Raw genomic sequence first — 23,864 nt, 5'->3', positions numbered from 1 at the left:
TGTTGCACACGGCAGCTTTTCCACCCTACATCTATTCATTCATTGCTTATAGCAATGCATTTTACTTGCTTGCTTTCTCCTATTGTTGAATGTCAACTAGCTGTTAAAAGTCAGCGATATTAGCTTGATATTCATATTTTGGGTTTCCAATTGATGAGACTCCATGACAGATAGACATGAAATGTTTCTTTTCCATGTCGTCGTGATTGCGGCTTGGGTTCAGATAAATTTGACTAGACATATTTTGTGGTTATTGCTGAGAGGTATAAAAGAGAGGCCTGCCTGTGTGTCTGTCTTAGGAGATGGGAGTATTATGATATAGCAACTTAGGGAGGAAATGCTTTGGCATATAGGTTGTTGGTTTGGTAAGAGGAATGCCTGATAGGTGCCTTCTTTTGGAAATACTGGGACATGGTGGGGAACATATATTCTCAATCAAAACATAAAGCATGTAGTAATGGGTTGAAATTCTTAGAAACATAATAAAAACAAAATTTATGTAGTATTGCCATAACAAAATTGTAACTATGTGAATTCTTACAGCATACTCCATGTAGGTACCATACAGTAAAAACTCGATAGTTAGCATATGTGCTTACTATCGTAAGCGCTTTGAAAACATGAAATTGTACCAAAGTCCGCACTTTACCAACTGAGCTAATGGGGTTGAGACACGCATTTGCAGGTTTACTTGTTCGTATGAACTATGTGTATCGATGGTTTGCTCAAAACGAAAAAGATGGAGCTCTTCATGTTTGCATGTTTTAAAGCGCGCTCGCTAGTACGCACATCTGCTAACTATCGAGTTTTTACGGTAATCTGCTTGGAACAGGCGGAAATTATTGAAATGATCAATATGGATTACTGTTTATACAGATTGGATAGAGAGAGTAGGTACACAGATAGATTTAGCATCTACAAGAAATGGCACTTCATAAATTCTTGTTGCTATGTTAAGAGACAGTGGCAGCACCATAGAGGGCATATGGGTGGCAAATTCCCCCAGTCAGAACTCTTCCCCCCCCCAGATGCCCCCAGTAAAAACCCAAAATGACAAAAATTTCTGCAACAATTTTGCACAAACTTTGTTTATTTGTTCACCCTGAAATTTACCCTGAAATCCACCCCGAAAAAAAAATCTGATGCCACTATTGGAAACAGAGGCTTAGAAAATAAGACAGAGAGAATGAGTGGAAGACAGAGTAGAGAGAGAGAGACTAAGCAAGAGAGAATGAGAAAGAAAGAGAGAGAAGGGGAGAGAAAAAGACGGAAAGAAAGACTATGAGAGAGAAATACACAGAGAGAAAAAACAACAAATGAAAGAGAAAAGTACTTTTTAGCCAAATGCATCAAGTGTAAACCTTTAACAATGCACTTTAATCATTTCCACTCAACTAAATGGTAGGTAAATGTGGGAAGATTTTTAAAAGCTCTGTGAATAAATATCTGGCAATTTTCCAACATGTTTTTTCCTTTTTTGGGTTACTTTAGATTGATTTTGTTTTATATTGTGTCATTATTCCATTGTTGTTGCTGTGCTCTTCGATCTTGAACGTGACATTTTATCTTATTATTAGCTCGCCTGTAAGAGGTCTCCTCCTGGAAATCATACAGTCATTTTTTAGTTTTATTGAAGTAAAACATTTATTTATTTTATTTTATCTTTCTTTATTCTGGAAGACTCTTTCAATACACATTTAATGGTCTCCCACAAGGATCTGTGTGGTTACATTCATTAAGTTTAAATCCCAAAAAGCTATTAATCAAGATATAATTGGACACTTTAGCTGAATTTTGAAGGAAAAGACATGCACTTTCAAAGGAAAAAACATGCATTTGGGAAAAAGCACAGATGAAATTTCTGCGAATGATGTCTGAAACAGACACAATATCATTGTGTGTTATTTTGGTTGAGGACAATTATACATCAGCAAGTAGCATGTTATTCAACAAAGCCAATGTCATTTTGATATGTATGAAAGGCATAATGAATGGCTATGACTTAATCTATTGACGCTCCCCGTCCCATCCACCCCACTCCCCCCTCTCTCTCTGAAACACACACTTTGCAATATTATAAATGCATGCAAATATCAACAATTTTGTTCCACACTGAATGTGTCTTTAAGTTTTGTTTATTTACAGTCCTTCCAGCAAACACAAAAATGTTTTTTTAAACATTATAGACACATTTTGGATTTTAGCCAAAACGTTTTAATAATATTTAAATGTTGGGTTATATAAAGGTTATGAAAATGTTTTTAAAACACTACAATATCATTTAAAAAATGTTATTGTAAATTACTTTGGCAAACATAATATTTTGTAAATAATTAAATAACATTATGTTAAAATCTTTTGCAGCAAGTTTTCAAAAATGTTTCTGAATTTGATTAAAATGTTTTATACCTTTACATAACCTGACATTTAAACTTTTTCTGAAAAATGTTTTATGTTTGCCAAGATATGTCCCTGTGGAAACCCATAAAGACACCAATTCTAACATCTGTTACACTTTTTCAGAATGTTTGTTCTTATTTACTTATATGCAGCTTTCATGTACATTTTGAAAATGGCTTCAAAACTATATACAATTTAATTTCTTTGAATATAGTAACACAATTGATACAGTATTTATGTACATTTTGAAAATGGTTTCAAAACTATATACAATTTAATTTCTTTAAAAATAGTAACAAAATTGAACAATTTAATTTCTGTAAAGATTTCAATTTTAATCTCTGTAGAGATTTCTGAAATTGTTGACTTGCTGATTGAATTCTACATCCATGAAAAAAAAAAAAGAATCCGGTGGTTTTTGATTACAATGCTCTAGCCACTAATGATATAAATGAAATCAAATACCATCCACAACATAGCTATATTATACTTTTACTAATGTTACCAATGGCTAGACGTATAATTCTCGTCACAAATGCACTAAAAAATTTCCGACTCAAGACGTCAAAACAATTTTGCTTGGATTCAAGTCAAGTCAGCCATAGCCCTCACATGCAATTAGTAATTGTGGTCGAGTCGCTAGGGTATATCAGGACGAGTAAGAGCGAGCCAAGTGACGCATTCTATTTTGCCTAGTTTGGTTCTAAATCAGATTGGGCTTTGGTGGGTCTCTCTGCATGCATACGGCTATTCCTGTTGAAATCCATACCCCCTATGGAAGACATGATCTTAATATCCCAATCAGAGGGTGTGGATTTTGAATGAAGTCATTCATACAGGTAACTTCATTTGAAATTCACACTCCCTGATTAAGGTTATATCTTCCATAGGGGGTGTATGGAATTCAACTGGAACAGCGCATACCACTTGTGTTTCCCACCCTTAATTCATTAATTTTCGCCCTTGACTCACTGGGAATAAACTTGGTCAGTGAAAGGATGGGATAGAATGAGTGTACTGTTTTGACGCGACTCGCTGTCTCCATATCGTACACTGTCGGTTTGTTAAACAATTTCATATCGACTGATATCTTACTTTACTTGCTAGTCTGCTTCTTCAGCTTCCTTTCTTTCTTTTTGATTTACCCTTACATAATGGGTAATTTTCCCAGGATCTAATTTTCATGCTTTTTGTGGTTAAACAAGCAACTGCAAATTTAAAACCCCGTAAAAATAATTTTAACGCATAGCTTCAATATGTACCTGTTGAAACAGAGACTAGAAGAAACCGCTAAACTATTCAGAGCAGTTCAAATTAAAATCGCCAAAAATTAACTATGCGTAAAATAACAAGTTATACAGTTTTTCTCACCTACTTCTCATTTTTCTCATTCACTTCTCATCTTCTCACACAGATAACAGGTAGAATCAAGAATAAATATTATTTCTTTTTCATTTTCAATGTCTTTTTGTTTTTATCAAATTTCTTTTTTATTCATTCTTTTCTGTCCTATTATTTTTCTTGGATATTGTTTCTTTTTCAAAATATTTTATTCACATTTCTTTCTGGTATACATGATACCAACTGGAGATGCCTATTACACTCAAAGATGTACTTAAGGGGGTACTACACCCCTGGCCAAATTTGTGCCTATTTTTGCATTTTTCTTAAAAATTATAGCGCATTAGGGACAAGTAAGATATGTATATTATAGGGGCAAGGCCTACAACTGTTGCACTGTAAATTTTATTTCAACACAGACAACAGTTGTGGGGTTACAGTCAAAAATGAGGGAAAACCAATATTGAATCAATAAATCAATAACTACTTGCTTTGAGATGCTGAATTTTCAGTACAGTAGTTGTAGTCCTTGCCCCTATAATATACACATCTTACTTGCCACCAATGTGCTATAATTTTTGAGAAAAATGCAAAAATAGGCATAAAATTGGCCAGGGGTGTAGTACCCACTTAATAATGACAATAAAAAATACATTTATGGATTTATAGTGCACAGTGCCAATCCTAAGGCCTCAGCACACTTTACAGATTATCGCTGACACGCCTTATAAACCATTTTACAACATTCAGGGATGCAGCTCAAGTACAGTATCCAAGTCTACCTACATACAACCATCGCAACTAGAATCATCTCCCGGAGTACCATAAGGGTAAACCAATACAATTGGGCAGCATGTTCCTTGTTCAAGCTTGCACAATAGAGGCCCTGCATGAAATTATCGATTGGCTCCAAACAAAGGATTTGAGCCGGTGTCCTTCACAGTAGTTATGGCGGAGTGCAGTCCATTCAATCAAATGTTGTCATCAACCTATTTGATCGTAGTGCAGGGTTATGTGTGTGAGACGAACTGCCACGGTAGATTGCAATCATGCTTTTGTTGAATGCATTTGAGTAGTCCGCCATATTTACGGGATGATACGTCACATGCAAGGCCTCTATTATTTTTTCCACCCAAGCCCCCCCCCCCTCCGGCTTGAAATTGCTTCACACACTACAATCTGATGCCCTATCAACTGCGCTAAATGACCATGAATACGACAAAAAGAAAACAGTCACAAAAAAAGACTATTGAACAAATGAAAAGCATTAGAAAGGGGAAAAAAGAAAGAAAAATTGAAAGCCAAAGATCTCAGCAATGGTTGCTAGATCCTACATGTTATCCATGTCATAGCTTCTTCAATCTATATAGCTTTAAAATAAATATAACCAATTTATTATTTATCATAAAATCATGGCTATATTCACATACACAGCTCAGAAATATTAATAGTGTTAAAGACTAGAAAGAGAAGGATAGGGATCTCATATTTTCAATCAGGATTTAGGATTCATACACTGTTTATCAACCTTATTTTTAAGGGATTCTTTTGGAAAGAGTTCCGGAAATAAGTTTGAAATATTAAATGTTTCTGTTCAGAATTTCAAAACTCAGCAGTATGACAATTATTGTTTCAAATAATAAGCACAATTGATCGCAATTTGGCACCAATAATCTACCATTACTCACTAATTACTGTAATCTACATCTAATCTAAACAGTAAAGTGCCATTATTAAACTATTGCCGATCACATTTACTGTTGAACTAATTCTGATCAGTTACTGTTGAACTACCTCTGATCACAGTTCCTGTTGAACTACTTCTGATCAATTACTGTTGAATTACCTCTCATCACAGTTCCTGTTGAACAACCTCTGATCAGTTACTCTTGAACTACCTCTGATCACAGTTCCTGTTGAACTACCTCTGATCACAGTTCCTGTTGAACAACCTCTGATCAGTTACAGTTGAACTACCTCTGATCACAGTTCCTGTTGAACTACCTCTGATTAGTTACTGTTATACTACCTTTGACCAGTTATTGTTCTACCTCTGATCAAAGTTACTGTTGAACTACCTCTGATCACAGTAACTGTTTAACTGCTTCTGATCACAGTTACAGTTGAACTACTTCTGACCACAGTTACTGTTGAACTACCTCTGATCACAATTACTGATGAACTACCTTTGATCACTGTAAATATTAAACTACTTCTGATCACAGTAATTGTTGAACTACCTCTGATCACAGGTATTGTTGTACCTCTGATTGCATTTACTGTTGAACAACCTCTGTCCTCTGATCACATTTACTGTTGAACTACCTCCGCTCAGTAACTGTTAAACAACCTCTGATCACAGTTATTGTGCAACTTTCTCTGATACTGTTGATCTACCTCTGATCACATTTCCTGAAGAACTACCTCTGATCAGTTACTGTTGAACTACCTCTGATCACAATTACTGTTAAACAACCTCTGATCATAGTTACTGTTGAACTACTTCTGATCAGAGTTCCTGTTGAACTACCTCTGATCAGTTACTCTTGAACTACCTCTGATCACAGTTCCTGTTGAACTACCTCTGATCACAGTTACTCTTGAACTACCTCTGATCACAGTTCCTGTTGAACTACCTCTGATCACAGTTCCTGTTGAACAACCTCTGATCAGTTACAGTTGAACTACCTCTAATCATAGTTCCTGTTGAACTACCTCTGATTAGTTACTGTTATACTACCTTTGACCAGTTATTGTTCTACCTCTGATCAAAGTTACTGTTGAACTACCTCTGATCACAATTACTGTTAAACAACCTCTGATCAGAGTTCCTGTTGAACTACCTCTGATCAGTTACTGTTAAACCTCTGATCACAGTTATTGTTGAACTACCTCTGATTAGTTACTGTTGATCTACCTCTGATCACAGTTACTGTTGATCTACCTCTGATCAAAGTTACTGTTGAACTACCTCTGATCACAATTACTGTTAAACAACCTCTGATCAGAGTTCCTGTTGAACTACCTCTGATCAGTTACTGTTAAACCTCTGATCACAGTTATTGTTGAACTACCTCTGATTAGTTGCTGTTGATCTACCTCTGATCACAGTTACTGTTGAACTTCCTCTGATAACAACTAATGTTGAACTACCTTTGATCAGTTACTGTTGAAATATATACATCTGATTACAGTTACTGTTGAACTACCTTTGATCACTGTAAATGTTAAATTACCTCTGATCAATGTAACTGTTGAACTATTTCTGGTCACTGTAACTGTTGAACTACCTCTGATCACTGTAAATGTTAAACTACCTCTGATCACAGTTACCGTTGAACTACTTCTGGTCCTTGTAACTGTTGAACTACCTTTGATCACTGTAAATGTAAAACTATCTCTGACCACTTTGAGTGTTGAACTACCTCTGATCAATACTACTGTTGAACTACCTCGGATCACTGTTACCCTTTAACTATCACAGAACAGTTATGGCTGAACCATAAATTAGCTATTTCTTATTGAAAACTGAGCAGAGAGAGAGATAAAGACAGACAGAAAGAGAGCGAGAAAGGGAGATTTGCTCTCTACAATATCATGGGAAATATGATTCAATTTACGAAAATAAAATGAATTTGCAGTTTTGGTTACTAGCATGATACCCATTTCAATATGATACCGATACGTCATGGTCAATGACCATTGGGATGTTCTTCATGTCCTAATATAAACTACCTCATTCTGTCAGGGATGTGCGACATGAGACGACACCTTGTCATTATACGCATTCCGTATTCGTATCCGAGTGTTGTTTTAGGTGCGGCAAGGAGAAGAAAGTGTAACAACGTCCGGTGAGTTTGACGCAGTGGTTGACAACGAATGAGAACCTGAAGACGTTAGTTTAATTATGTGTGAACACTGCTGTATGTTTGTCACACTTCTGTATGGGTCGGGTCAGTAATGGGGCAGGGAGGAACTCTTGGTTGCAAGGAAAGTGCAGTGTTGAATTACTTGTAAACAGGGACATATAAAAAGTTGAAGAACGCAGTGGCTTGTTGAGCAGACATAGCGATGTATTAACAGTTGTCTGTGTAAGTTACACCCAGGGCCGTTCCTAGGGATTTTGCCGCCCTAGACAAAGCCTCTCTCCCTGCCGCCAAACCAAAGCATACCAAAAAGTGTTAAGGGGGGTTACCCCCTTGATAACACATCAGTTTTGACCTATTTTTTCTTTTTATCCGCCCTCATTTTTTCTTCCATTTTTTCTCCATTCCTGTTTTTTCTTTTTTCGCCCTTTTTTTTGGTGCCCCTCTGCGTTTGCCGCCCTAGGCAACCACCTAACCTGGCCTAATGGTCGGAACAGCCCTGGTTACACCTTGCCTATTTCATCAAACCAAGTAGGGGTAAGGACGGGATGATGGGGTGTGTATGAGAACTGGATAACAGGTGTGATGTTTGTGTCATTTTACCAAGACATCATTTATAAATATTTTATTTCACTTGGATGGAAATGATAATAGGCTATTCCTGTTGAAATCCATACACCCCCTATGGAAGACATGACCTTAATCTCCCACACAGGGGGTGTAGATTTCAAATGGAATCACCCATTCAGGTAAACCCATTTGAAATTACACTCCCTGTGTGCACAGGTGAATCCATTTGATATCTACACCCCCTGTGTGGAAGATTAAGGTCATGTCTTCCACAGGGGGTTGTGTATTTCAACTCGAATAGCCAAATTGAGGTTAAGAGTTGAGTGCAAAGTATTGAAAAAGTAAAACATCCTTTAACAAATTTGAGTGTTCCAAAGAAAGAAAGAAAGAACCTTCACAAGAAAGTCTCAAAGGAATGCTGCCAATGTCTACTGAATTTTAACACTTGCAACATATCACCCGACAGTATCACATTAAAATGTGTGAATAGAAAGTGATGGTTAAGAATGTCTCTGTGAATGGTATCAAATATGCCAAGAGGGAAATGGACAAGTTCACAGAAAATTGAGGTTATAAGGACTCTAAGTATTTTTTGAAAGACTTAAGGTGGTACTACACCCCCTGATCATTTTTGTGACTAATTTTGCATTTTTCTCAAAAAATAATTACTCACTGGTAACAAAAGTTATGTATATTATAGGGGCAAGGAATCCAATTACTTCACTGACATTTCAGTGATTCAAGACAAGTGGTTCATTATATATGTTAAGAAATGAGGTACATTCTAGCGGTTCCTCATTTCTTATCATAAATAACATACGCCTTGAGTCACTGAAATTCCAGTGTAGTAACTGGATTCCTTGCCCCTATAATATACATAACTTTTGTTACCAGTGTGTTATTATTTTTGAGAAAATGCAAAATAGTCACAAATTTATCAAGGGTGTAGTACCACCTTAACTCATCATCCAAGATATAAATATATAAATATAAATATATACAATATAAATCAACTTATAAATTTTAATTTGCAATTTAAGTCAAACTAATTATAACAAACAAAGGCAATGTAAAAAGATATTCAGGTGCCAGATTGGCTGTTTTCAGTGTTTTGCAAACTGTTTTTATCCAAAAGCGAAACATATGTCATGCATGAGAAAACTATGTGTGCAAATGGTTATTTATATTTGTCAAGTTATGGAAAGATGTAATGTAAATGAGCACTCATTTCAATTTCACAGTCCAGATATAAATCACAATGAAGGATGCATATTCACTGTGATCTTTGTATATTGGTTGATCTTCCAGAAGAAAATTAATATTTCATTCCAGCGCCATTCCATACTTATCAATGCATGTATCAGGCCATCTTAATTTAACAGTTTGTCTCAACGCCCCCGCGCACATTAATAAATTTGCCCATTTTTTGCTCATTTTTCCTGCTGGAGTTGAGTAAATCTTTCTTTTTCTTTCGCTGTTTTATTTTTTTTCTTCCAAATCCACCACACAATAATCTCACATCTGATTTGGTCAGACGTGAGAATAACCTAAACCGTAAATCTCAATAAAACTTTTTTCCATCTCCATTTCTTCTTTTCTGCGAACCCTTTAGCCTTCCTCAATTTTATAAAACCTCTTCCTTCTTTCCCTTTCTTAATCACAAAAAAAATCCTCCCCTCCCTCCCAGATCTTTATTCCTTCTCCCTCTTACAACCCCCTCTAACAAGGCACTACCTTTTGACATGTGTAGTATACATTGCATATCACCTTCCATCTATCCTTTCTCCTTTCCTTCGATCAAAATGTGACCACATGCATATCACCTTCCACTTTCCAATCAAGTCAACCTCCTTATTTCCTGATTCTTTCTTCCTTTCTCATAAACACATTTTGCCATTCCAGTTGAAATCAATACACCCCCTGGAAGACATAACCTTAATCTCCCACACAAGGAGTGTAAATTTCAAAGGGGCTTATGTGAATGGATGACTCCCATTTGAAATCTACCCTTGGTGGGAGATTAAGGCCATGTCTTCCACAGGGGTGTAAGGGTATAAAAAGGAATGGCCCATTCCCTACCACTACCCAATTACCCCCATTCCTATTTCAAGCATTAAATATAGAGTTCCCTTTTATGACAAACTACTACAACCTACATACATACATAGCTCCCACTTTCCCCCCCTCTCTTTAAATCTTCTATCATTTCCTCCTTTAGTCCTTCCCTTCCTTTCTCTCCCTTAGCACACCCTTTATGCTCCTCTTTCCTCCTTACTTCCTTAAACAATCCTACCATCCACATTTCCCCTTACAACAAGCCACTAACCTCCAGTATACCTATCTCATCACGCACTACACAAATATCCATTATTAAACAAGCATTGTAGTGAAGTTTGTACTTGCTCCTATCATCATTTTTGAAGCACACAAAACTTAATGTAATAATACCCATTGTGCAAAAGTGACTCCTGTTCATCAATGAATTCCAGGCAGTGACTTTCTCAAGTGCGTTTCATATGTAGTATCCCATTAGTCTAATGGGGTATTGATATACGCATCTCTCTTTCTCTCGTCTGGGGACGATGACATCGTCGACAACATTCGGGTGGGAGGGAAATATTTGATTTGGCTATCAACATCTCGTAAAAACAACATTCTCACGCTTGGGCGAGAAGATGAGGATATCTTGCGATGTCGTGCACATCGTATAACAACTTCTTGAAGATGGCTGCAAAGAGGGGTGACTCACACACCAGGCACGCAACGCTGGTAACTTGAATAATTCACAATGCTTTTGTACAACCTGTGGGAGTTTTTTCCTCCAAAGTCTTCAAAACTACTGATAAAAAATGATCAACTGTGGTAAGAGCAAGTTTGTAGATTCAGTGTGTAGAACTGAGAGCCTGTTTCGTAATAAAACCAGAGTTCCACCATGTCTGATCACTGCCACTTACGTAGGTCATTACAAGGGGCTCTTATTATTTACTATGCAAAACAATATGTACTTGAAGACAATAGTGATGGAAAGAGAATAACGAATGTCAGCTATTGTACTTCAGGACCCAGGTGACTTTTCTGTGATATAAATTACATTTTCTATCTATTTTCATGCTACAAGTGCAGTAAATGAAGTGGAAAATAGTGTGTTTCTATGCTATATTAGTGCACTAATGCTAAGGGAAAAAACAATAGCTTGCTAAGATTTTAAAATCCAATGCATTTTCCCCCCTCTTTTTTTCCCCAATTCAAACTCAGGAATCAAAATAAGCATGATATGCTTGAAACTTTTAAAACTTCCTTATACACATAATGAAATATTTGTACTAATTTATAAACATTGTTACTGGTATTTTGTGTTGCTTTTTAAATTGAAGGAAACAAGTTATATGTGATAAATGCACACCGGAAAACGAACAAACGTGGCAAATTTGAGACAATAGCTTTTTTTTGGTGGTGGTGGGGAGGGGGGAGGGGGGTCTTAGGGAAGGAACATTAACATGCACAAGTATAGACGAATCCAACAAGTCATGGTAAGGATTTGGTCAGCCATATTTGGTTCCCCGCATGCACCAAACAGGTGTTGTGAGTGCCCAATTGGGTGGATTAAACCCGCTTAAAATTCGATGTTAGATTCTTTTGTGTTGTAAACTGTCATCATTCTTTTGTCTACGTGTAACACGGGTGATAGAATAGTTAAAATACAGGCTGCATCGTTTCACATTTTAGGTGAGATAGCTGGGTCCCCGTTGCGGCTATGGCTGCCATTGAGGAGTAGGAATGTGTGAAATTGGATTCGTCTATAAGAAAGGTCCACATGGGACACTAATTAGGAAATGGGTGTTAATTAGGTTGACCATGGTAATTGGTGGTAGAGATGCATGATAGGTCTCATGTTCAATTCCTAGACCACAAATCCTGGTTTAAAGTATGGTACGTTGTAAATATTTTATTAACTTGCTGCTTATTTGTTAACCCTAATGCCAAAAGGGCTTTTTTCATCGACTGGAAGGGAAAGAAGGAAGCAATAAAGAGAGAAAACAAACTTGAGTTGTTTGCTCTGGGTAGGATTCGAACCAGAGACCCCTCGCATGCCAAGCACTGGGTTGCCGACACCTAGCCATGGGTCTTATGCTGGCCGGGCCAGCGAATTCGAACCCGTATATCACTTACGGCAATTGCGTCATCACATCCCGTGGGATGCACGCATGCACAGTGAAGTTGTTTGTAGTGTTTTGAAGTACTCAGGCTCGTTAACAACAGACAATACAAGTAAGCATGTATAGTTAATGGTCAGTTTAACAGATTCAGACTACAATTAACAGGTTTGAAATTTCAAACTAAAAAAATGTTCAATATTGGTAAAATTTGAAATTGATGTGAAACATTTATCAAAATAAGTACAAATATACCTAGTATTGAGACAGGTTTTATTTAGCCAGCCTTCTACAGCAACACAGTTTACCTATGTTATAAAAAATAGGAAAAAACAAGACCAAACTTGAAGTGTTTGAGATGATATTCTTTGCCAAACTTGGAATATGATATGTGCCCATCCACCACAAACTGGTCGTAAAGTCGGCATTTTCCATTTTGAGATACAATCAAAAACAGTATATGGATTTCTATGTCAAATATATTAGGAATTTGACCTTTGATGAACCATAACTTCACTTCCAGATGTCCGTTGAAGCTGGTTGACGTGTCATTTTAAACCTGCATCTGCACTCGTTCCAAATCTGCAATAAACAGAAAATTACCTAGGGCCAACTTTACTACCACTTCGTGGTGGATGGTCACATATGTGATCGCCCGACAAATACCTTGTTTGGCTCAATCACATTACTTATAAAGCAAACTTAAGAAGGCCCAGCCCTCAGAAGCTGACCATTCAACTTGGAAAAGGCCCTTTCCCTCTTGTTCACACCAAATGCATGGCTTGAACCAAACATACAAGCTTGTAAAAACACAAGGGTTTTTGAACTTGCTAAGATAACATTGAGATGGTGGAGAGAGTGACTAAGTTAGTCGTAATGTGCTGAATTATGAATAGCAAATGACATCCACATATGTTCAGGAATTCACCGTGCCCACTACTACTCCATTTGGCCAGGTAACGCGGGTACACTTCAAATCAACATTTTTCTTTTGGCTGACTAACTCTGAGGTACGGGGTGAAACTGAATGTGTGATGTTGAATTGTCAGAGATGTCAACATTTTGAAAGTAGCTGAAGAAAAATAAGTAGTAGCCAGTGGATGTTCACATGAACTTGATTAGATTTTTTGATTGACAAATCCAAAAATACTCACTAGTTTTAGACTTTCGCCATCTTGGCTGATGGCTTCTTCAGAATGACCATTGGGATCCACTTTTCCCGCGGGATTGACCGCTGCTTCCAGTGATTTTCTCATCCCTTGGTGGCTTAGTTCTTATTAGTGGATCGTATACATGGTCTAGAGAGTAACTCCCGATGTCCCTGTTGACTGTTTTGTCCCCCCGCCTTCTAAGTTACTCTCTAGACCATGTATACGATCCACTAATAAGAACTAAGCCACCGAGGGATGAGAAAATCACCGGAAGCAGCGGTCAATCCCGTGGGAAAAGTGGATCCCAATGGTCATTCTGAAGAAGCCATCAGCCAAGATGGCGTAAAGTCTAAAACTAGTGAGTATTTTTGGATTTGTCAATCAAAAAATCTAATCAAGTTTAATTTCTACAATCCTACAAATGCATCTATTTTATGAGATGTTCACATGGTTATCAACCATATGTAAAGGCATCAACATTTTTCTTTTGGCTGACTAACTCTGAGGTACGGGGTGAAACTGAATGCATGATGTTGAATTGTCAGAGATGTCAACATTTTGAAAGTAGCTGAAGAAAAATATGTAGTAGCCAGTGGATGTTCACATGGTTATCGACCATATGTAAGGGCATCAACATTTATTTTTTTGGTTGACTAACTCTGAGGTACTGAAACTGAATGCATGATGTTGAATTGTCAGAGATGTCAACATTTTGAAAGTAGCTGAAGAAAAATAAGTAGTAGCCAGTGGATGTTCACATGGTTATCAACCATATGTAAAGGCATCAACATTTATTTTTTTGGATGACTAACTCTGAGGTACGGGGTGAAACTGTATGTGTGATGTTGAATTGTCAGAGATGTCAACATTTTGAAAGTAGCTGAAGAAAAATAAGTAGTAGCCAGTGGATGTTCACATGGTTATCAACCATATGTAAAGGCATCAACATTTATTTTTTTGGATGACTAACTCTGAGGTACGGGGTGAAACTGTATGTGTGATGTTGAATTGTCAGAGATGTCAACATTTTGAAAGTAGCTGAAGAAAAATAAGTAGTAGCCAGTGGATGTTCACATGGTTATCGACCATATGTAAAGGCATCAACATTTTTCTTTTGGTTGACTAACTCTGAGGTACGGGGTGAAACTGTATGTGTGATGTTGAATTGTCTGAGATGTCAACATTTTGAAAGTAGCTGAAGAAAAATAAGTAGTAGCCAGTGGATGTTCACGTGGTTATCAACCATATGTAAAGGCATCAACATTTATTTTTTTGGCTGACTAACTCTGAGGTACGGGGTGAAACTGTATGTGTGATGTTGAATTGTCAGAGATGTCAACATTTTGAAAGTAGCTGAAGAAAAATAAGTAGTAGCCAGTGGATGTTCACATGGTTATCGACCATATGTAAAGGCATCAACATTTATTTTTTTGGCTGACTAACTCTGAGGTACGGGGTGAAACTGTATGTGTGATGTTGAATTGTCAGAGATGTCAACATTTTGAAAGTAGCTGAAGAAAATAAGTAGTAGCCAGTGGATGTTCACATGGTTATCGACCATATGTAAAGGCATCAACATTTATTTTTTTGGTTGACTAACTCTGAGGTACTGAAACTGAATGCATGATGTTGAATTGTCAGAGATGTCAACATTTTGAAAGTAGCTGAAGAAAAATAAGTAGTAGCCAGTGGATGTTCACATGGTTATCGACCATATGTAAAGGCATCAACATTTTTCTTTTGGCTGACTAACTCTGAGGTACGGGGTGAAACTGAATGCGTGATGTTGAATTGTCAGAGATGTCAACATTTTGAAAGTAGCTGAAGAAAAATAAGTAGTAGCCAGTGGATGTTCACATGGTTATCGACCATATGTAAGGGTATAAAGCCCCAAGGAGGGTGGGGGGTGAGTGATGCCTCCTCTTGTATATTCTAAAACTTTAGATATGTTATGTTATATTTTAAAGTGTGTCTCTTTCTTCTACCTTATGTGTTTCTGTGAATATCAAATATGTATATGTGACCGTCCACGTCGAAACGCTCGTAGTCGGCCCCTGGTCAATTTTGTTTTCTTCCGTGTTTAGAAAATATATATCATAAGCTTTACAATGATATATCATTAGACTTCAAACAATATCCAGAAGCGGAGTTATGGCTTGTTAAACTTTGCTCCTTCAGTAAAAGGGTACATTATTTTGGTGCTATATTATTTCTCTTTTTCCACATAGCTGGTATTACATATCAAATTGTCATAATTGGCGGTCACTTCAAATCATCCCCAAGTCAACAAGGTTCAGGAATATCCTCTCATTGTTGATTGTTAGTTAACCCACCACTTGAACAGGATTTGGTCAAAGCAAACAAAGACTAGAGATATTTACTAACTCTATACATAAGTATAAGCTTATTATCCTCTTCAACAATGGGATTAAAGATTGGTGTTTGACTGACACTAAAATGAGAAACATGTAGGACAAACATTAGGTAAATATGAATACAATCTTTATGCACATTTTGCACTGTAACTCGAAATACAATTTGCCGACTTTACGAGCGGTTTGAGATGGATGGTCACATATGGTAATGCATTTCTATGTTGATTTCGCACAAGACTAAATGCTACCATTTGTTACAAATAATGTGGATGCAAATTAGTTGTAAAAAGACTCTTCTAGTTCTCACTGTTTTCTACCAGCAACTGCAGAAAGACCGTACTCTAAAACATTATCAATAATTTTAATAATTCATTGCTGTTTCATAAAACAGACAGACCCCTGGATTTCTTGGAGGGGCCTCAACTTTTTGGTACACAACATGTCTATTAACTTCACAAAAAGACCTGCAGGACCATCAAATTTTAGCTTATTTAGAGGCCTGTGGTCAAGTGATCTTGTGCACTAAATGGCAGTAGTTTTTTTTAAAATTTGTATATTTTGTATGTATGACTGTGTGTATTTCTTTCATCAAGAAACGTATTTCTACTTTATGACAAATACATTTCAAACCATTCAAAATGCAATTTTCTGTAATATATTTACACATTTTTAAACGAGACTGGTAAGAAAACTTATACTGCTATACTCAAACTTGTAAACCTTACATAAAATACAACTTTTAATATTGATCTGTAGATGTTCAAGATCATTCAAAACTTCTTAACTAAAGTCTCTTTAAAAATACATGAAGTTGGTTCCTTCCACTACCTGATCCTGTAGGCTCAAGGCCTTCAAACATTTAATGTCGTATTTTTGTTTTGGTTTATTAATGAAGTGTCAGATTTAGTCTTAACATTGCAGAGAAACATTTGAGATTTACTGTTATGTTGAAGGGTAAGATTTAGTGTTATTTCCATCTATCATAATGAAGCATGTAGTTGAACTTGCAAATCCTAGCAAGATTTACATGTCCCTTGACTTTGACTAATCCGACTTTGATAGGAGGAAAACTGTAAACTGGCTGTATTTTAGTTTTTACGAGCGATTCAATTTTGTCAATTCTATGCAAGGTTTCAGACCTGATATAATCAACTGTCACAAGTTCATTCAACAATAATATCGGGGCTTTATGACACAATCTTCAAATTTGCGAAGCTCATTCTTGACGCTACATATTTCATTCACAAAAATAAAAGTTAGTATGAAAATTTCATGCGTTCGAGAGTGCTGTTATGTCTACAACTTTATTGATGTATACTTAACTGATAAATCCTGTGCTCACCGTAGGATTGAAAACACTATGTCTATCAATTTGAAATCCGCATTAATAAATATGATGGAAATCGTGCTCCAGCTCGAAAGGGATTTACACACTTTACATGAAATTGTATTAAATGATGTATTATGAGTTGCTAGGTGTAATGATGGTTGTTCAACATTTCTATGACAGAAAAAAAATTGAAAAATGTGGGCAGACCGATTGCATGTAATAAAGAGCTTTAAAATCTGAGAGATCTGAGAGCCACAGACAAAAATCGTCTGACCATCAAGAATTTTATGATCGAAAAAACACATCTATCTACTTTTCCTGTGCTGAATGCTGAATCCATAAGCATAGATCCTGGGGTGGGGGATAAAATACCCCCTAATATTTTGATAGGGGGATGGTCCATACAATCATCCCCCTCCAATGTTGACACCTGTGTGTGGGTTTCTGACCAAATTAACCTCATATTTGGCCATTTTAACCTAAAGAGTGCCTATTTTTGCATGCTTCATGCAAATTTATTCAGCTTTTGCACCATATTTCAACAGTTTAGCTTCAACATAGCAAAAAAAATTATTTGTACCATCAGCTTATTCTGTCATCAAAAGGTGCTGGATTCACTATACTTCCAAGAATTTTTTTTCAACCTCACCTCCCTCCATGTCAAATAAAAATATATGCCACTGGCTGAATCATTACCTATATAACATAATCTAGCAAACCTTTTTTTCAATTTAAATTTCCTTACATATTTGAAAATTGTGGGGACAATCCTTTCACAAAGGTTATGAAGGTCACTGTCACAACTTCATTTAGATTTCACAAAACTCCAGCACTTTATCAACCAAGTCACATTAAATACAATTAATGGCACTAAGTTTCATGGTTTGGTGAACACGTTCATTGGTTTCGATTGATCGCTTGCTGAGGGATAACGACCGACTGCGGTGTCCGAGCTTTTATGAATGCCACGATAATGACCACTCATTGGCTTCACTACATCCATTATATAATGTGGACTGCAATAAGGGACTGGTATAAACCGTTGTAGCGCTTTTTGGCACTCTTTTGCACATTTTGATTTCAATCAATTATGCATTCTTGCTTTCTTTCTTAAGAAAAAACCATACCTGTAACAAGTTGTTTGCATGTTCTGATCTTATTTTTCCACAAAAAAGAGCACTTGTTTAAAATCCAAATTAAGCAAATATTTCACTTTTGAGTGACATCTAATTCTGCAGTTAGGATGACGATGAAAATCATGCTTAAAGAATTGATCATATATTGGCAAAATGCAATTGAAAAATTAGTTATTAGTCGCTGTAATTAGTGCAGTTTCTTTTGGGTGAATGTGTGTATCTGTGGGTGTGTGGCTGAGAAGATTATGGATGCGTACAATCAAATCTGTATCTGTAATAGTTGTTTGACATGATTTTGATATTAATAACTTTTTGGAGGCTCGCCAAAAATTGCAACGATTTGAACAAAATTTAGTAAACCTAACAACGGAATCTCTGGATTGCTACTGTTCCCTGTCAATATGTTAGTTAACTTTTTTAGTTTTATCAGGTTTGCTTAGATAGGGTTATCTGTAGTTTGTTTACGTTTTATTTATTTGTACATTTTTGATTATCAACATAATTTTGTGCGATCTTGTCTTTTTAAACGTTTCTTGGCAAAAACCGAATTGTGCATTTTGCTGGTCTCTAGATAATGCCATCAAGATACGGTTAATATATTGCATTGTCTAGTTAAGATAATTGAAACAAGGATGTGATAGAAATATTGCATATTAGACAAGATCGTGTGTTGAATTTATTACAGAGGGCGTTACCCAACTGTAACCTTAATGTCCATACGTTGACATGAAGCAATTATACAATACATTGCTCTTAAGGTGACACTCAGTCCGTGTTTTTTTTATTAAGTTCTTCGGCTTATTTTTCTATGCAGTATTCCAGTTTGGTGATGTACTTTTTCAGGTAAAAATACATTTGGTCAGGTTTGAAAACATATCCCATTTCTTTTTTAGAAATTATTTGTCTTTTTTTTCATCTTTTTTTTTTTTTTTGTCAAGTTTCTTTGTACTACTTCTTTGGTTTTTAACTGAAAAATTCAGTTTTGATTTAAAAGTTGTGGGCAGGACATAATTTGAGTTTTTGGTTACACATGATTATATGAGATGACATCAGAGTGACTTTTGTAACATAAGCAGTGGTGTAGCGTGAGTCATCCTATGGGGGCACCGACCATGATTGGGGGCACCGGGTCTGATCGGGAGCACAAACCATTTTGGCAATTTTCCTATGGGATTTTCTACATTTTCAGACCCCCCCCCCTATGATGCTACGCCACTGAACATAAGAACGACTGTTTCTTTGATAACATTTGAGAAGTAAATTGTGAGAATTGATTTTTAGTATATTTTCTTAATGATTTCATCAAGAACATTTTAGCCTTGGCCAACATGCCATTGACCATCCACTCATCTGTGGGTTGTATTCAGATGATCACCAATACCCTAAGATTCTTAATAATTTGAGAAATTTAAAACCTGAGATTTTTGAAACTATGAAGATGCACTCTTGAAAGAGACACAAGAATTAACCAATATCACATCAAGCCCTCTGAAGTGGACATAGCAACTAAACCAGCTTTCAGAAAATGCCACTCTCTTCTCTGTGGTAAGCGTACACAGCGTAAACATGGAAGTGGGGTTCTGATTGACCAATTCAAGTATACCACAATCATAATAGCAGACCAGTAATCTGATTGGCCAATTACATGTCGAAGCGTGGCTCGGCATAGAGCGGCGCTCATGAAGGGTACACAAAAAGCATTGTGTATGTCGCTCATTAAGAGGGTGCATGTTGATCAGAGCAAGAGAGTACTATTCTTTTCTAAAAGCTAATGTAATGGGCCCTTATTTAGGGGCAACCTGGTTGAACGTATCATATTAACAAAGTTTTTATCTATGCTTTTGAAATTTAGTCAGAACTAACTTGGGTGACAAAATAGTTCAGGTCAAAATACTGCCATTTTTTTGTTCTTGTATCAAATCATAATAAATGTTGTCCCTTTTGAGAACTTGATAGTTAACATATTTTTTTCTTCACCTAAAAAAAAAAAAACCCAGTGGATTAGAACCCTCACACCAAATTAAAGAAATCTTAGGATATAGTACCTATGTGAATGCAGCTGTAAACGTGTCATACATTACAATCCATTATACACTAACAGTGCCAATGAACTACAACTCCTATTAGTTTATGTAAATAATCAACTGACCATGCATGAACAAGTTGCTGGGTGGTTGGAGTGTCCAGGTCCCAGTGTCCAGTACTGACCAGTAGATGTTGGAGCTGGTATTACCACAATCCCATCATACTTTGCAGTAATATGCCACCAGGATATAACAGTGGGCTATTCGAGATCAAATCCATACACCCCCTATGGAACACATGTCCTTAATCTCCCATACAGGGGGTATAAATTTCAAATGGACTACCCATTCAGGTAACCCCATTTGAAATTCACACTCCCTGTGTGGAAGATTAAGATCATGTTTTTCATAGGGGATGTAATGGAATCCAACTGGAATAACCCATTTGTAGTTCAAATTCAATTATGATCACTTCTGTGGTATTAACCATATCAGGACAAGAGGTTGAGGGTATGAGCCCAGAATGAAGGGTAAAAAGTTTAGAGAGGGTCGATTTTGCTTCGAGTTATACCCTTCACTAACACCCCATTATGTTACTGTCCACAATGGGTTGTGGTTACTACAAAACTACCCATCCACAAATATATTTCCATGTACAGACAATGCTACTGCTACTGCTCACTTCTTTCTCGCTCAAATTTTCCAAACCTTTTCTAAAATTTCACAAATCAATTCATTCAATGACAGTATCTATCCATCTACTGGACAGTGGAAGTTATTAACTAAAGGGGCCTGTTAAAGAAAAACATTTTTACAACCAGCACATTTTGAATGCAAGTAGCTATTATATACAATTCATCTTTTTGGAAAATTCCAAAAGCCTTTGCAATCAACTATCTGTTGATGCATCATCAAGGTAAAAACATCTTTCCTCGCGCATGTTGAATCTGGTTGAATTGCTGTAATGATGATGCGTTATCAGGGATTCAATGGCAAAAGCTTTGCAGACTTTTTAAAAAGGTAAACTGGTGCATTACTTCACATCACATCACTTCCACAATGCATTGGCCACAGTGCATTGGCCATAATGCATTATGGGAAGCCTACATATCCTGCTATGAGCAGACATAAGGAGTCAATGAACTTTGAATGTCCATTAGACATTTCTTCTCATTAGATGTTTCTTCACTTGTAAAAATGACTTAATGTCACTTAATGCTACCCATTCTAAGCACTGACACCCACACAAACAGATTACGCATCAATGCGTTTTGTGAAGAAGATTCAATAAATTAGTATTCATACTCTTGTCTTGTTCCAAGAATGACATTTTTTATTCCCACACTGTTGGGCTGCAATATACCAACCTGTAGGCACCTTAATGCCTGTAAAATTGTGAGCAGTGGCATGGCCAGGATTTTTTTATTGAGGGGGAGGGGGATCAATTTTCTGGGGGAAAATGTTAATGAAAATGGCCAGAATGGAAAAAAAAATAATGGTAGTGAGCTTCCCACAGAGGGGAGGGGTAAGAGGGGGAGGGGGTAAGATGTTCCACAGGGAGGGGCAACTGTCCCCCTACCCCCCTGGCTATGGCACTGACTGTGAGACTCCAGTAATGAAGATATCATCTAAATTACTGTAAGAATGTCCCCTTCTCTTATTACCTATCGTTGATATGAGGTCGGTCTTGTAAACCATTCTTGCATTCAGGCCTGCAAAAACTGCTTCAGTTGAGGTTTGCTCATCTGGAAATTAGGTTTGCTCATCTGGCTTCAGTTGAGGTTTGTTCATCTGGCTTCAGTTGAATTTTGTTTATCTGGCTTCAGTTGAGGTTTTTATCTGGCTTCAGTTAAGGTTTGCTCGTCTGACTTCCGCTGAGGTTTGCTCATCTGGTTTCAGCTGAGGTTTGCTCATCTGACTTCTGCTGAGGTTTGCTCATCTGGTTCAGTTGAGGTTTGCTCATCTGGCTTCTGCTGAGGTTTTCTGATCTGGTTCAGTTAAGGTTTATTCATCTGGCTTCAGTCGAGGTCTGCTCATCTTGCTTCTGCTGAGGTCTGCCCGTCTTGCTTCTGCTGAGGTTTGCTTATCTTGCTTCTGCTAAGGTTTGCTCATATCAGTTGAAGTTTGCTCAATTGAGCACTACTATTATTTCAGTTACAATTCAGGCTTGCAAGAATAAAGTTTGTATGGACCACAAATTTCCCTTATTCTAAACATCCAAGTATCTGGTGTAACTAGGTGTCCTACTACGACAAGGCTAGAATTCGAAAGCGACAAACCCTTTTGTCATAGACAAAACAAGCAAACACAAACATACAAACAAACAAAAGTGACTTACCTGGATTGGTAATAGTCAGCAGATCCAGCCTTCTTTGTTGCTGTAAGAAATAAAACAAGAACATATGTTAAAATAACATTGAGAGTTGATACCACAAGAGTAAAATTTTGAAACTGGTATTTAAGTCTGCTTCAATGCCACACTTGTTGATTTGCCAGACCTACAGAATTAAAACCAGAGAACCAGGACTCAACTGCCATCTTGATACACGCATGGGGCAAAACTTGGGGGTATTTGGTTTAGCTTGAAATGTGCTTGAGGCAAATCTTTGTCATGTGAATGTGATATTGTATGGGACGAATTGGTGTGACCTGCATGCGCTATACCTAAACGCTTCAGATGAGATGCATTAATTGTTTTCACTCGTTTCTGTGCACCATCGGCCAGGATCTGAATACCCCCATAGCTGATGGCGCCAATATATGTGGCAGTATAGAGAGTCTGTGTTCTCTGGTTTTAGTTCTGTGGTCAGACCAGAATGTGGAATTCATTAAATATCAGAATTTCGGCATTTCTTAATAGCATATACGTAAATTGTCCCCTATACTAAAATGCAGAAAACCTTAGACGAGCGCGTATTGTAAGGATACATCGCGTATATACTGCGTTGAACGCACTTGTCTCTGATTGGCTGCTAAGGCGATATATTGTTGCTGAGTGGAAATTTATGATTGACCTGTGCGCCGTACGCGTTGTTAGAGCCGAATTTGCAACATCACGGTAGTCGCGCTCGTAAAAGGTTTGCTGCATTTTAGTATAAATGGCAATGTAAATACATAATGAAAACATAATACATCATGTCGGATTTGGACAGATAAACTAAAAGTTGATTCTCAAGCCATTAGTTTTCATTTGCATGTAATGGGCTAATCCAGGTAAAATCCACACACCCTCTATGGAAGACATGAACTTAATCTCCCACACAGGGAGTGTAGATTTCAAATGGAGTCACTCATTCAGGTAACCCAATTTGAAATATATACTCCCTGTGCTGGAGATTAAGGTCATATCTTCCACAGGAGGTGTATGGATTTCAACTGGAACAGCAATTGTAAAAATACAGGACCAGCCATGCAGGTTGAAGACGCCACCTGTCACGTATAACAATAGCCAATTATGATGAACGCAAAAATAAAATAAAGTCAAATGTATGACTAATTTTGTGTATGAATGTGTATG

General features: G+C 37.0%; 1 protein-coding gene across 1 annotated transcript in view; it reads right to left on the bottom strand.

Annotated features, from left to right (window-relative positions):
* LOC140160713 (cytosolic carboxypeptidase 6-like) overlaps nucleotides 1-23,864 on the bottom strand; it is a 230,224-nt gene that overhangs the window by 107,667 nt on the left and 98,693 nt on the right. The window contains exon 6 of the mRNA XM_072184008.1: nucleotides 22,686-22,725. Within this exon, the coding sequence (XP_072040109.1) occupies nucleotides 22,686-22,725 (40 nt within the window). The remainder of the gene's footprint in view (nucleotides 1-22,685; nucleotides 22,726-23,864) is intronic.

This window comes from Amphiura filiformis, chromosome 1 (assembly GCF_039555335.1).
Source record: "Amphiura filiformis chromosome 1, Afil_fr2py, whole genome shotgun sequence".
NCBI lineage: Eukaryota > Metazoa > Echinodermata > Ophiuroidea > Amphilepidida > Amphiuridae > Amphiura > Amphiura filiformis.
Note: the sequence above shows the minus strand (reverse complement) of the source record. Positions and strands in the feature narration are given on the sequence as shown.